At 30.5% G+C, this 15,911-nt stretch overlaps 1 protein-coding gene across 1 annotated transcript; it reads left to right on the top strand.

The window, feature by feature from the left end:
• The first annotated feature begins 6,321 nt into the window (after positions 1 to 6,321).
• Positions 6,322 to 14,322, top strand: LOC100159733 (mRNA (2'-O-methyladenosine-N(6)-)-methyltransferase). The gene is made up of 13 exons (XM_008186843.3): positions 6,322 to 6,808; positions 6,995 to 7,104; positions 7,950 to 8,152; positions 8,216 to 8,368; positions 8,430 to 8,560; positions 9,572 to 9,726; positions 9,797 to 10,028; positions 10,996 to 11,116; positions 11,184 to 11,325; positions 11,640 to 11,815; positions 11,912 to 12,171; positions 12,477 to 12,740; positions 12,809 to 14,322. Exons 2-13 carry the CDS (start codon positions 7,068 to 7,070, stop codon positions 13,014 to 13,016), a joined length of 2,082 nt encoding a protein of 693 aa, XP_008185065.1. The 5' UTR covers positions 6,322 to 6,808; positions 6,995 to 7,067; the 3' UTR covers positions 13,017 to 14,322.
• Positions 14,323 to 15,911: the final 1,589 nt, after the last annotated feature.

Here is a 15,911-nt window from a genome sequence, read left to right as displayed (position 1 = left end):
TAATATTATCCTCTTTAGTTTTTAAATTACTCGAAAATCATAAAAAAAAAACCATTTTTCATTACCTATACCTAATCCGTCTTGACTGTATTTAGCGAGGGTCTGAAAGAGAAAATAAAATATTATACTTCGCCGACATCTTTTTAAGAACGGATAGATAGTTATGTGAACATTCCACTGCACCACCACAAATTAAGTCCAATTTAAGCCACTGTAACCTATGGGTTAAGTATGGGGTTAACACAATATCGACGGCCGGTAAAGCTATATAGGCTACGCATCGCCTGCATGCCTATATAATTTATTATATACCCACTGTAGAAATATTGTATACCCATATCTAATATATTGTATAATATTATTTATTTATTATTATTCTAAAACCAGTCCGATGGTCCCCATAAGGCTTAGTGTGCACAATATAATATATGCATCCAAGTTTCGCATACGTAACATACGTCCTTATTATTGTATTACATTGGGAATTTTTACACGTTGACATTCAAACGCGGCGCCCTTGCCGATATACCCGTTTTGTACACATCGTTAATACGATGCTCGTCGCGGTTCGTGTCGACCTGCAGTGGCGCCAAACTATATATTGAGGTAGGTACCCACCTGTTATACCTATGGCGAGCTGTGGCATCTAACGTTATAATTTATAATATATATATCTTTATATAATAATGCATTATAATATGCATATATTATACAATGCAAATGTTACATCCTGGGCGCGGAATTGTAAAAAATTATAGATTTATATTTTATCCCGCACCGATTTTACCTATATTTATCACTATTTATAAGTACGAATTATTATAATAATATATATAATACATACTATAGGTATATAGGTACACCGTAGTGGGCGGGAGTAGCGACGCTACAGTAGGTATATTATAGCTGTAGTATACGCAATTTTATTTGCGATTAATTATTACAATACATCATCTAATGTAGGTAACGAAGTATTACGGCCGCGGCGTGCTAGAAGTTTACGGTTAGCGTAGCGAAAATTATCAGCTTTCGAACGATTGAAAACGTTATACCTTTTTGGCCCAACGATTGAGAACGCTTAAAATTAACAAAGAACTTACCACTGACCCCAAAAATACCCCAAAAAGAATACGATTGAGAACGAATTTACGTGCAACGTTGCCATATCATTTATTTGGCTATATTAAAAGATTCATACCCGTGTGTATAAAATAAATATTCTTGAAAAAAGTCATCAATTAATAATTATAACCTTATACAAATATACGAATAAAAAATGTAAAATAATATATTAATATGTAAAACTTATATAAATATGTAATATACAGTACCTACGATTTTTTAAACATGCTCACCTCCATTTATCCCTTTAATAATACTTTTATTCAAATTCTGATTTTAAGTGTACCTGATGACCATATTTTCAAATTCCTGATCATTTTGTACTACTCAAGGAATGCCTTGTGGCGATACAAACTTAAATTTTTCAAATGAAAATTCCCCTTTTTTACTGTAAATTATTTTGCGGGTGATTCTCTTGAAAATTTTTAAGTTCTAAATCGAAATTTTAATAAGTAGTTTCTGAGTTATTAATATATTCATACTATGAAAATTAACATCCTAAAACATGGTTTTACAAAAATATAAACTTTAATATGTAATATTAGTTGTAAGTATTTAGTATTTGTTATACTTCAATCATTTTTACAAATTATTTATATTGGTAGATTATTAGTAATAAAATTACTAAAATTTTCAAATCATCTAAGCCCCCAAATCTACTTAATACCTAGGGCATAAAAATATAATTTATTCCTTAGTACCTTGACTCTAACTATCGTAGCTATTTTCAATATTGTTTCTGATCGAGTTTAAATTAGAATTTTTTAAACAACATAATATATTGCTGTATTATTTCAATATCAGCAGGTTATAGTGCTCAAATTATCATTCGATTAAATTTGGCAACGTTGAAAAAAAATAAAATATCGAGCGTTCTCAATCGCGTTACCAAAAATGCCGTTCTCAATCATACCGTTGTCAATGGTATTTTACCGAAATTATCATCTATTTTGTCACTACCTACAATTTGGTGATACTAACTAGGTATTTGGTGGTAGTTAAAATATTACGATAATTACAGCCATTATAGGAAGGTATTTATTTATATCATAATAAAGATGACTGTTTGTTAGTGAAATTTTCGGATTTAATCCATAACTAACTCACATAGTTAAAATAAACGTCCAGTGACCAAATGTCAAATCAGATATAAACGACTGTTTTCTATGTCAAAGTATTTGATTATCAGTTGAGTATATTTCACAGCAAACAAATATATTATTATTTATTATACATAGGTATAGCTGATATTCTCAATTTTTATTTTTATTATAATTATTTAAGTATTTGAGTAGGTACTTAAAAAGTATTTGAATACTTTTACTCAAGTACTTTACAACACTGGGTGTAATAGTATTATTCAAGTGTCTACATGTTGTAGCATGTAGGTACTATTATATATAGGCAAAGGTGGGCAAGTTAATGAAAATAATTAATTCAAGTAATGTTAAGTTGAGAGGACACAAGATCGATACCTAAGTCAAAAGTTAACAGTTAACAAATTGAAAATTTAACTCGATAAGTTAAAAGTTAGTAAAGAAAAAAATATTAACTTAACTCATTTTAAAAAAAGTTAATCTATTTTTTTTAATTAGTATGTAAATCACACAAAGAGTGAATGTGTCTTTCTAGTTTCTAATTTATAAATTATAAAAAACAATTTTATTAAACTTTTATCATAATGTACACTGTATATACCTTTTTACTTTTACTTTACTATTATTTATTAATTTAAAATGTATAATAATATCTGAAATATAAAATGTCTATCATAATGTTATATTATTATAACGAATAACGATATCGACTAAATAAAAATAATTAATATCGCACATGGTAAGTAAACGAATGACGATTATGATAAAGTACGATTACGAACAACGTAAGGGACTGGTCGATACAAGCGCACTACATATAATTCATAATATTATTGTCTACAAGTATAGACCGGCATAATATTATTATCATGTATATTATATTATACACAACTATATACTTTAAACGATAATTTAGTATTCAAGTTATTTTTAGAATTTTTTTTCCAATTTTTAAAATCTGGTGACTGGCTGTATTTTTCTTATCGATAATAAATTATTGTTATTATTTATTTGTACTGCAAACATATTATATTATAATAAAATATATTAATATACCTACACAAAATTATGCTATCAAGAAAAATGACAGAAATGTTTGTGTTATTAATTATTATAGTATAGGATTATTTTTATTTTATTCTAATATACTAATATAATGTTAGCGAGTTTTGTAAGTCTTGAAAGTGACGACGTATTATGGCCTATGGGACGATAATATTACAACTTGTTCAAAAATTAGAATACAGGCCAAATGACAAATATGAAAAAAAATTCTAACTACCTACAAAATAAGTTTTTAATTTTAAATCCTATTAAGTAAGTAGGAATGCAGTTATTCATTTAGTTAGGTCACATTAGGTCAGGCCTGAATTCTACTATAATAAGTACGTTTCTTACACTTAACTCGACGTCCCTTCAGGACAGAATATTATATTCAGCCTTACTCAAGTAGTGAAGTACCTACCCGATACCACTGCAACCACGATATGTATATATGCTAATATACTATATAGCCAAGTCTGGCCAGTCTGGGCAAGTTAACTACTTTTTTTTTTAATTATAAAATAAAAGTAACTTAACTTAGTTAAAAATCAGTTGCTTTTTTTGTCATACAAAATTAATAATTATACTTATATACATGTTTTAAAGTTAACAAATCACATATTATGGTAATTCAACAAATGTCTTATAATTTTTAAATAATTAATGTGTATATGTATTTAAATTAATAACATACTGTAAGTACATATACATACTTTAACAACAAAATAGTTAAATTGTTTTTATAATATTAATTGTTTACATAATTATTCATATAGTCCACAACTATACATAAATATTATGATAATCGAATTCATGATTAGAATATTATCATTAACTATTGGTTACACAGCAAAAAAACAAGATTGTGAAAAATAATTTTCGACCACATGTGACGCAGTCTACATAGTATTTGTTTACTTATCAGTTTATGACTTTATGTCCACTATTAAAATCTATACGTAAACATCTATTATAGTACAATCTACAGTCTTTGCAATAGAATTTCAAACTTTGTTGTCTGCTTATTACGGGCCGGACATGTCGGGTGGTTTATTTAAAAATAAATAGTGTTGTTAAATAGCTTGTTCTTTTATTTCAATAAGTAAATAGTAAATACGATGAACTACAATAGTTATACGCTACTGCGGGTTTCCATTATTTGCACCGATGGGCAATGTTATCGCTGTAATTCCATATCTAGGAATAAAAATGTAATAATAACTAATAAGTGATACGTGTTATTTAATAATATTAATAATGATTAGGTAACGAGGAATAAGACGTATACAAACGAGTGTATTAAAAATTGATAATATTAATATATTTAATATTTCACATTATTATTATTTTTTTTTATTTTTACAAAATTCAATAATTTTTAATAATATGGAATAAAATTAACTTGACGTGACAATAAAATAAATTAACTGATAAGTTACTGAATAACATGGAACAAAATATGTAATTCGATAGGTTACTACAAGTTACTTAAAAAAAAGTAACTCGTTATTTGACTTAGCTAAAAGTAACTTAACTTTTTAACTCGTTAATGCCCAGTCTTGTATATAGGTAGCCATACTATAGGTAGTATGGATCGTGGACTTCGAGGGAACGCAAATCGTATTTAAAAAATATACAAGTGGGATGAGATGAGTGATGGCACCGCTATAGTGAAGAATGTAAATAATATTATATTATTTCACGCTCGTCCTATCGCCTCATCGTATATTAAGGTAAACACGCGTCCTGTAAAATATTATTTCAACAAAACACTACGCCGTGTAAAAAACCTACCTACCTAATTTCTTAAATTCATTAGTATAGACATTTTTTATAACATTGTCTGTATATTTGATGAAGTGCGATAATTTAATACAAATAATTCGACTTAGCTTGACGGCTAATAATATTTACGACTGCAACAACTACAATGCCGACACGAGTATTCAGAATATTTCCCCGTTTTATTATTTTATAATAATATTACCATGACAACATTTAACTCCACACATAGCACTACGAGTAGCGTCCAAGCCGAGTTAAATTATTTGTGATCTATCGCAATTCTTCAAACACAAATTTATTGGGACGTAAACACGCGTCCTTTTAAATATTATTAATTATAAATATAATTACTAAAAGTCGCAGGTACCTACCCATTAACAATATCATTAATTATTATGAGCTCGCGTGAGTATATAATATAATATTTTACGTGTACACAATAATATTAATAATACGTAATATTATAATATACCTACACTGCGCGTTGTGCTCGTGCAGTCGGTAGTTAATCGTGTTATTGTTCCGCATTTACGCGCGAAAAACGTCGCGTAGTCTGGCGCGCGCGATCGACGACGCGCTTACCCCATAATATGCTGCACCTCCCCAGACGCCACCCACGTCGGAGTGTGCGGCAGTCGGCGTGCGTCTTACGACATTAATTATTATTATTCGAAAACGTTTTTTTTTCCCCACGAAAATCGGTGGTTCCAAATCGAATTGCGTCGTGCCGAAGACACGACGCGCAATACGCTCGCCGTCAAGCGGTCCGGCGCGTCGGCCGCCAGAGGGCGCGCGCGCATGGAGGCCGTGTCCGCGACGCGGGAACGGAGGCGGCGGCGGCGGCGGCGGCTACCGCGAACTACGACCACGGACCGCTATTGTCTCGGTGGCGCGCGCGCTCGCGACGACTGTGGGCGGAGCGGTGGTGGCGGTGTCGACGTCGGCCGCGGTGGCGGCGGAGGGAGAGGCGGTGGTGGTTGTTGCGCGACGGACACGGCGGGGCGGGGGGCGGTGGTGGCGACGCAACGCAATGGAAAGGACTTTTTTATCATTATCAAATTTAGTTTACTTTTCGTTGTCGTTCGGCTGGTCGTCTCTGCCGCCCGTCGCGTGCCCATATTTTTACTTACATCGTCTTCCAAACCAGTTGTGGCGGGGCCCGCGACTCTGACGCCGCTTGACGCTTTTCCATGGATCTCGACCAGAGTGAGTGCACCGAAACGATCATCGGTCCGCGCCGTCGTCCAAGACCGTAGCCGCCGCCGCCGCGCGCGTCCCGTTCGCCGTCGCGGCGCGCGTACGCGTCGGTCGCGGGTTTCGGGTAGTCCGCCGTTGTGCGCGCGTGTCCTTTGTCCCTTTCGGCCCTCGCCGTCAGTCGGTCGTTGGCGGGCGCGAACACGACGCAACAACAACCGCCGTCGCCGCTGGTGGTCTTCCGCCGTATGCTGTCCCTCGCGACGGGGAGTCCGATCCTTAAATTTTTTTTCCTCTCTCTCTGTCCTTAATCTTCGACCCTCGAAGCACATTCCTCGTTCAGTCCACAGTCATCCCTTGCGTCGAGTTGTTGTCGTTCGATCTCGTCGTTCAGTCTACGGCAGCGTTCTCGTTCGGTTCGGTCATCGCTACTCTACGGCGTTCTCGATCGGCATTGCTCGATCCGCAGCCGTGTCCCAAAATATATTATATTTCCACGTCACGAATTTGTCGATTGCGTGCCCGCGTCAATGTATCGTAGATTTTCGTAATCATTACATTTTACGGTAATCGATATGCGTTGCATTAGTTATATAAGTATACTTTGAAAAGAATATATTACTTTACCTAAGCTCTTTTCAATTTATTTTATATTGTGCGCTTGTAATTATTAAAGATTATTGCTCTTCTGTACACTACTTACTTTTGTAGTTAATTATATTTGTTTAATATTCTTACATATTTTTTCACAGGTTATTAGTGCCAGCATAACACTGAACACCAAAATAATGTTTTATATGGACCTGTGAAATAACAAAACAAATCATGGAGCTCCAAAATTGTCTACCGTCTATGAAAAATGGTAAGTTGAAAGATTTTGTATTCTATATTATGTATTATTGTCTAATTTAGGTAACTCAGTATAGGTACCTACCTACTCGATAAATATTAAATATATATTTTTATTTGTTAAATGTTTTAAACAGTAAAATAAATTGTTGCCATTAGGTTACAATATTATGTAGGAGCTATATAAAACTATAAATTCCTTGTTATAAATATTTACAATTATAATATTAAGATTAATGTACATAATTGATATATTAATTTATTTTAAAAATGGTTATAACTAACTATTAATAAAAATATTAATTTTTTTAACTAAATTAAAATATTGTACTTGTGTATTTAAGTTATTAAATTGTTAGGTATCTATTAGGGCATTAGGTAACTTATTAAAGAAAAAAAAATCACAATTTATGTAGGTACCTAGCTAACTCGCTAGCTAATTTATTGATAACTTTCTTAAGTTTTAAACAATCTTATAGATTTTTATTGTAGGTAACCTAATATAAAAATAATATAAAGTTATAGTTATAAATTATAAGTGATTCAGATCCGTCTAACCTGGCAATATTTTCCAATTTTTAGGAAATGAATACAATTAGGAAATTTCCTTTTTCATTTTGTTATTCATTTATATTTTTAATTACCTAAATATTAAAATTACAGTTCCATTATTTTCTCTTAACTAAGTGTCAAAATACCTTGGTATATACTATATAGAGAGATGTTATTACTATAATTTTGCAAATTTTGTTTTGTTCAGGATTAAAATATGTTATACTTAACTATGTCTCATAAAATTATATTTTGGAAAAAGAATTTTGTATGTACCTATTACTTTATATTGTGTACTTATTATAGATTACAAAATGAATGAAATGAACGACCAACAAGAAATGATAAACAATGTACAAGGATGGAACACAATGCCATCACATGATATTATGATACCAGTTCCGATAAAAATCCAACCACCGCTCGGTATTATGGACCAAAATAATATGCAAATGAATAATTCTAGTCCACATCCAAGCGTCATACATACAAGTCCCCAGACACCACATGTAAGTAACTTCTATAACATACTAACATATGGTTCCTATTTAAACATATTGCATTATTTTTAGGGCTTGCCAATAAATACATATATTGAACCTGAATTACCACTAGAGCTGTTGCAACAAGGATGGAAAAAATTTTGGAGTAAACGTGAAAATCGACCTTATTTTTGGAATAAGCTGACTGGTGAATCTCTGTGGGAGTTCCCGCCCTTGAGACAGGTGTGTATGAACTTAGCCATAAAAATCATATAGTATTGCATTATATAATCAAAATTTTCAGTTTGATGTCATATCAGACCCTCTGGGAATAACAAGCGATGGTCAACATAATGGAACAAATCCAATGTTATTGAAAAAAAGACCAGCAGAAGAAATAGTTTTGGGCCCTGCGACAAAAAAAATGATACTAACGTAAGTTTTTGATAATAAAAAATTTAGAGAATTGTATAGGTACTAGTATATTTGTGTGTATAAAATATGTATTAAATAATTTAACACCATGCTCGTAAGTTCGATGGTATATATTACGGTAAATTTTGTTGAATGGAAAATATTGTTATTCACCAGTCATTTACGTGATTGGACAAAAATATTGGTAATTATCGTGATGGAGGTATTTTTAAATCTAAAACAATGTACCTATTATTATTATTATTATTATTATTATTATATAATATTATAACTTGTTTGTTTTTGCGTAAAGCACTGTCGTGACATTTACTATTGCATAACTTTTCAGCCCCGCAACAATTACAACATTTATAATTGCAACAACTAACAAGCCTTAAAATTAATTTCAATGCTTGGTACCCTCGAGGGACCCGCTTCCTCTGTTTCAACTGTTTACCATCTGCTAATTTAATCACATAACCCATGTAATATCAGTTTTTCTTTGCATGCAGTGATTTTTTTCAGTAGTCATTTCTATAGCCATTATGAAATGTGAATTCGCCGACAGTAATACACACACTAAAGTATAATCTTCTATATAATTTTTCATTTTGACTATTATTATTATTATTACCCACCAGTATTGGGTCACCACATGCATGCATGTACCTCTGTGACCAATAAAGTTTAATTATGTTTACCCACAAATTATACAATACTTTGATATTTTTTAAATTCAATTTAGCCATCAACCTATCATTGTTCGTCGGACATTTATCTTAGTTGCTTGTTTACCTGAATCTGACTCGTTTAGTTTTCGGTCACAGACTTCCGGTATAATCATAGTTTGTAAACATCTCGTATCATGATAATTACCAAATTTGTAAGCAAATAGTGTTAATGGATCGCAAATAACATAACATTCTAGTATTATTCAATTTACTGTAAAATATAGATTACGTAGAAAAGGATCAACATTTTATTTTTTAATTATTATAAATAAAATTACTAGTTAAATTAATTTTTTTGCAGTGGTCCTTGGGAACTTGAAATACCTACAAATGTTGTTATATTTGAGCGATCGCCATCCATGCTGTCTCAACCACATCCAGATATTGAGTTTTACCGTGGAAATTTGGTAGCAAAATTAAGACAATGTTACCAAGAACTGTGTCAGTCCCGAGAGAGTAAGTATTCCAATATAATTCCGTGAATTAAAATTACATTGTATTCATAAATATTTTTTTTCATAATTAGACATCAATGCACCAAAAGAATCTTTCAATCGTTGGCTTATTGAGAGAAAAGTATTTGATACTGGTACTGATCCATTATTACCCTCTCAATGCTATCCAGAAGTGTCTTTAAGAATGTATAACGAAATAATGAATGATATACCATTGAGATTGGCTAAGCCTAAGTATACTGCAGATGCCCGGAAACAACTATCCATATATGCTGAGGCAGCAAAAAATCTCATTGAGTCTAGGTATATTATTTTATTTAATAAATTCACAAAGAAACCTCCATGTTGTTCTGTAAAAAAAAATGTTAAAAAAAAACGTTTAGCACTATAAAGTTGTGATATCATATTGTATTGTTCTAAGTAAACCGTAAATATTAGGTAGCTCGTTAGGTAGGTACTCAAACTTTTATTATTTACTTGGCTAGAATTATTTTTTCAGAGATATAAGAGTAAGGTTAATTTCTTTTTTCAAAAATATACACCGTTCATTAAACCATGTGTATTCATATACAGTAGTTATATAAACATTAGCTTATTATGTCCAATAACACAACTGCACAACTAACGCATGATAAAGAAACTTCTATCACTTTTAACTTATTCACGAGTAAATTACGCCACCTTAGCTAACAGTGTTTGCGCTCGAATTCTTACCGAATGATACATTAATGTGTAAAATAAAAATTTTTTATTTTGGGGTTAAATGTATTTTGCCTAATGAAAACATCCAGCGGCTCACAAATATTTATGAAATTTTCCTATTTTTACAGCAATTAATTTTATGTTGACCGTCTAAATAATTCTACAATACTGGGAATATTTAAAAATTATTATGTTAAGTCTGCAAAGTATAATAGTGGATTAGGATTAAATTTCATGGTTGAACATCTCATAAGTGTCTTGAGTCTGGCGAACAGAATAGGAATGAGGGGTGTCATGATAAAGAATAACTATTTTTGTGGCCACATTCCTCAGTTTTAAAATGTTCATTACTTTTTCACGAATAACAAAATGTTAGAGTAGCCAAACTATGATTGTCTCACTGTACTCTTCATATTTTCTGATTTAATTTGTTTTGTATTAACTACTATTTAAAATGCAGCTTCATCTTGTTAAATTACGTGTTTTTTTTTAAGCTAACATGCATTTAAGGTTTAAAGTTGTCTACTAATTTATTCATTATTAATTTATTAATTTGTGGGTTGTATAGAAACACACTGCAAGAGAGTAGAAAAGTTGTAAAATGGAACACTGAAGATACATTGCAGTGGTTAAGGAAGACAGTGGGTGCTACATATGTTGATTTCCAAGAGCGGTTAAACCATCTTAAGGTAACAAGCACAGTAAAATGATTTTAAAAACAATTTTTTTTATAATATTGTTTAATATATTTTACAGATGCAATGCCAACCGCATATAGCTCAGACCGTCAAAGAATCTGTGGAAGGCATCTGCTCAAAGGTATACCATTTATCTGTTGAATACGCTCGCAAGGTCAAAGAGAAAAATAGTGAGCTTTTGATTGCACAAGGAATTACAGGTTAGTCAAAACAATTATTTTTTTTTAAGCTTTTTCTGGACATACAACTTCATTGTGGTATTTCTCTTGGGTAATATTTTTTAATTGTAATTTTATTTTTGAGTTAAGTTTCTATTTCAATGATCTTTATATTCTATACCCAAGCTAATGAATGATCAACATTTTTCAGAAGATTGTTTTCTGTGAACGTTCTAGGCATTTTGTTGAACTAAACATAAAGTCGATTAAAGTTATTGTTATGTAGTATTTATTTTGTTTTTAACTCATTGTCGGAAAATCATAATTTTGTGTAATAAATTATTATGTGTATTTAGAAATGGCGCCAGCTCCTGCAGTATTAACTTTACACAAAGTCTGGTGTTATCCTGTTCAGTTTGTTACACCTGCTCCGCGTCTTCCACCAGTTGAATACATGGCCGATAAAGAACAGACTTATGTTCGGTTCAATGGAGAGAGGTTACTCATCAATACTGTGTACCTCCAAAAGTTGGTAAGTGATTTTTTTAACTGTGGTAATCCACAACTCAATACTATAGGTATCACTAATCAAACATTAATCGTAAAACAAATGTTTGATGATTTACAGGAACAATTGTATCGCTATAGTTGTTATGAGGACAAAAAAATGGAAAACTTTATGGCCAGAGTTTGGTGTTTGTTGAAAAGGTACAGTGTCTTCTGCTCTAACAGTCCTGATACTCAAGTATCAGTGCCGGTGCCTATCCTAGAATCTCTGCACAGAAATTTTGGTGTGACATTTGAGTGTTTTGCGTCGCCTCTGAATTGCTATTTCCGACAATATTGCTCAGCGTTTCCAGACACTGACGCCTATTTTGGATCCCGAGGGTTTGTTTTGCTTATCATAGTAGTAGTTATTTTTTAGTTAGGTAAATCTGGTATTATGGAACTATGTATAATATTATATTATGCCTGTACCAACCAAAATTCTCATATTCTAAATACAAATATTTTTAATAAGTACTGTGTAATAATAAGCTTTTAGATTTTTATTCTATACCTCAAATTTTTATTTTTATTATGACATGGATATTTTTCAAACAAATAATATTATGCTGTTTTTGTGCATGATAAAAAAATATATTTTAATAATAACTATTAAAATTATTCATAACTTTGTTTTTTATGTTCAGTTCCATTTTGGATTTGAATGCTGTAAGCGGGTCATTTGTGGTAAATCCTCCTATACACTGTGATGAACTAATTGACGCAACTCTAAATCATATTGAACGATTGTTATCTGAATCAAGCGAGCCTCTATCTTTCATCATATTTTTGGTTGATGGTGAAACTACATTTGTCCAGAAATTAGACACTAGTCAATTCAAACGACGTCAAGTGGTTATACCCGCTTATGAACATTATTACAGACATGGTTTCCAGTACAGTGTACCAAAGTATGTATTTAACATAGCACAAGACACATAAAAACTTATTTATTTCATAACTGTTGTTGGATTTTTAGGACAGACGTAAACATTCGTTCTCCCACAAGTACGTTAGTTGTGTGGCTTCAAAACAATGCCGGGTGCCAGCGATGGAGCCCCAGCGAAGACAGGGTTGAAGCTTTGTTGGAAGCGTTCCGTCCAGGACGAGAACGTGATCGTGACCGTCAGGAACTCCTTTCACCAACACCAAATCCTTTGTTAGGCCCCCCACCACTTCCTGTTTAGAGTTAGTAGATAATGTATACATACATTTTAACTGTATATACATATATTTAGTGTTTGTGTATGTGTACAATATGTTTGTATATACACAAACACAATAGGCAATTATGGTGTCTAGTTTTACTCAAATTTATATTTTTATGTTCATTATACACCGGTGTATAATTTACTCTCATTAAATTATAGTTTTTTTATACATTCATATAATGTATAATATATAATATGGTAATAATATAATTATTGAATTTTACTTAATGCGAACTCTGAGCCATAATTGCTGTTTAAATTTCCTTTACCTAATGATAAGTATAAAAATTTTAAAATGTTAAAAATAACATTTTTGACTTTGAAAATATGTGTATATAGGTAGATTTTTTAGTTATCGTTTTGTTGATTTATCTATTTGCTAGTATAAGATAATTTATTATTCTGTCGTTAATCGACAGAATATAAATTTGAAACAAAATGTATCAGAATTTCGTCCAAATATTCATAATGTTGCAATGGATTATTTGCTGTTTTTAATATTTTTTATAAAAAACAACATTTTCCTAAAGCACATTTAAGAATATCGAATTAATGTTATTTAGAACTTGTAAGGGCTTAGTACTTAAGTGTTGAGTGAAAAATAGAAACCTAATAATTTTCTCTACATAATTATTCCACTTAATTGACTTTTATAAGTATAATATTATTGTAATTCTATAGTACTATTTACCAAGCTGTTGTCCCTTGTAAATCTAACCAACTAATTGGACAACAATAATTTATTGTTACTCGAAATTTATGGTTAACTAAGTATAAAAGTAACTTCTCTCTTTGTGTAACCGCCTATTTGCGCACAAAATGTACTTTAATGGATTCTATTTATTGATCGTCATTAGCGGACTTATATCAGTACTTAAGTGTTTTATTATTAATTTTCAATGTAACGTGACTTATAATATTATTATTATTGAATTAAGTCATCTTAATTACATACTTAAATATTACAGAGCATAATTATTATAGTTCTCCATCTTTTAAACATATTTTTTTTTTATCCCCTACAGCTATTATATAAGTTGCTTATCATTGTCAAACATATTACACTTATTATTTTTCTTTGAATTTTACCAATTTTACACATCCATAAATAACCAATAGTCTTAAGTAGTTAACCAAAGTTTTGATTGTTCTTTTATTCATTTACTGCTGTTTCACATTGATTGTGTTTTGTATTTGTGGGTAGTAGTACAGTAGATATAAATAATATAATATTATATGTATAATGATAATAAATGTTGCTGTTAAAAAAAAAAAAAAAAAACTAGTAAGTAAGATACATTTAGTTTATTTTAAAAAGTCTAAGATTATTGTACTTTGTTATATCTTTAAGCTATTTGTGAAATAATTCAACTTTTTTTTTTTTTTTTAATTCTTTTTTTTGCAATTAAAAAATATTATATAGTATTATTGTTCAAAAATATTTTTTGTTGTATCAAGTTTTCAATTTCAAGTTTAATCGTTGTAAAGTAGTTAAAATTCTTAAATATGTTTTTTTTTTTTGGGCAGAGCATTGGGTTCTGACAATTTAAAGACTGTTGTGGTCATACACTAAAGTAGATGAGATTAACCGGTTTGTTAGATGATAATATATAGTTTAACATGTCACATTTTGCTTATAAATCATATTTTTTCCATTGAAAAAAAATTATATTCATATTGATAGTATAATATATAATATGCGTAAATGGACTATATAGACTATATACTAAATGAAGGTGTCGCATTAAGTAGTGTAATTTTTACAAATTAAGGTTTTGTTAATAACAATTAAATATAACCTTTGTTTACAAATTGTTTCATTACTTTATCTCTAATGCTTGGCTAATAAGCTTAATTAAAAATTGTCAGAACCTACTGCTGTACCCTATTTTTATTTCATTAACCAAATAGATTTGAAATGTATCCATATTTTAATGCATTATAATAAAAATTAATTACTAAGAAATATAAAATACTGTAAACTTAGTATGGTAAATTACTATGGTTAAATTATGATTTAACATTATTGTCAATCTGGGCTGAGTAGTATTATTGTGTATTTTTTTTTATTATCATTATTATTATTATTGTATAACAAGCTATATTTTGTTTGTAGTGTGATTTTTATTTGATTTAATGGTATCGAATTTAAACATGCAATGGTTTGAGTGCGTATTACATTATTTTGTTTTTGTAATTTTTACATAAATATTATATATTATACAAAACTATTATTTTTAAGTTATTGTACCGGAAATATGAATACTATTCACTTGTTTTCACATCAGTACATTATGTTTATTATGGTTTTATTTTTATAATTTATTGAATTATATTATGAATTAAATGTTCCCCTCCCTAAAATGAAATGATTAAAATATATACGCTTATTCACTTTAAAATGCCTTTTTAATTACGTTCAAAAGTTGTAATTGTTGTGAGTATAATTCTCTTTGTCATCGTGGAATCTATGCGAATGTGTTGTGACGCTGGTCATTCATTTTATGAAAGGCACAACTAAATATAAAATTTTTTTAAATATTTTTGCACAATTTATGAACATCAGCTACAGATCGATTTGATGTGGCTAGTTTTAACAATAAAATAAAATGTGTGTTTTTACCAATTTTGTTTGCTAAATGGTACCTTCACTTTCCTGCAGCAACAATACACTTTTTACACAAGAATAATCAAATATTATATTATTTTTATATTCTAGAAACTTAACTAATTTATTTAAGACAATTTTCTATGTGCGGGCCATGTAAATTTGAGCGTCTGACTGTGTGTAAAAGAAAAAGCGGAGCGCTCCTGCACTGCATGCACATGTCAATAACGTACTATATGAATATTATTGTTTTTTTTTTATTT

The sequence above is a fragment of the Acyrthosiphon pisum genome, chromosome X (genome assembly GCF_005508785.2).
Source record: "Acyrthosiphon pisum isolate AL4f chromosome X, pea_aphid_22Mar2018_4r6ur, whole genome shotgun sequence".
Taxonomy (NCBI): domain Eukaryota; kingdom Metazoa; phylum Arthropoda; class Insecta; order Hemiptera; family Aphididae; genus Acyrthosiphon; species Acyrthosiphon pisum.
The sequence above is the reverse complement of the archived record's forward strand: the minus strand, read 5'-3'. Positions and strand labels throughout refer to the sequence as shown.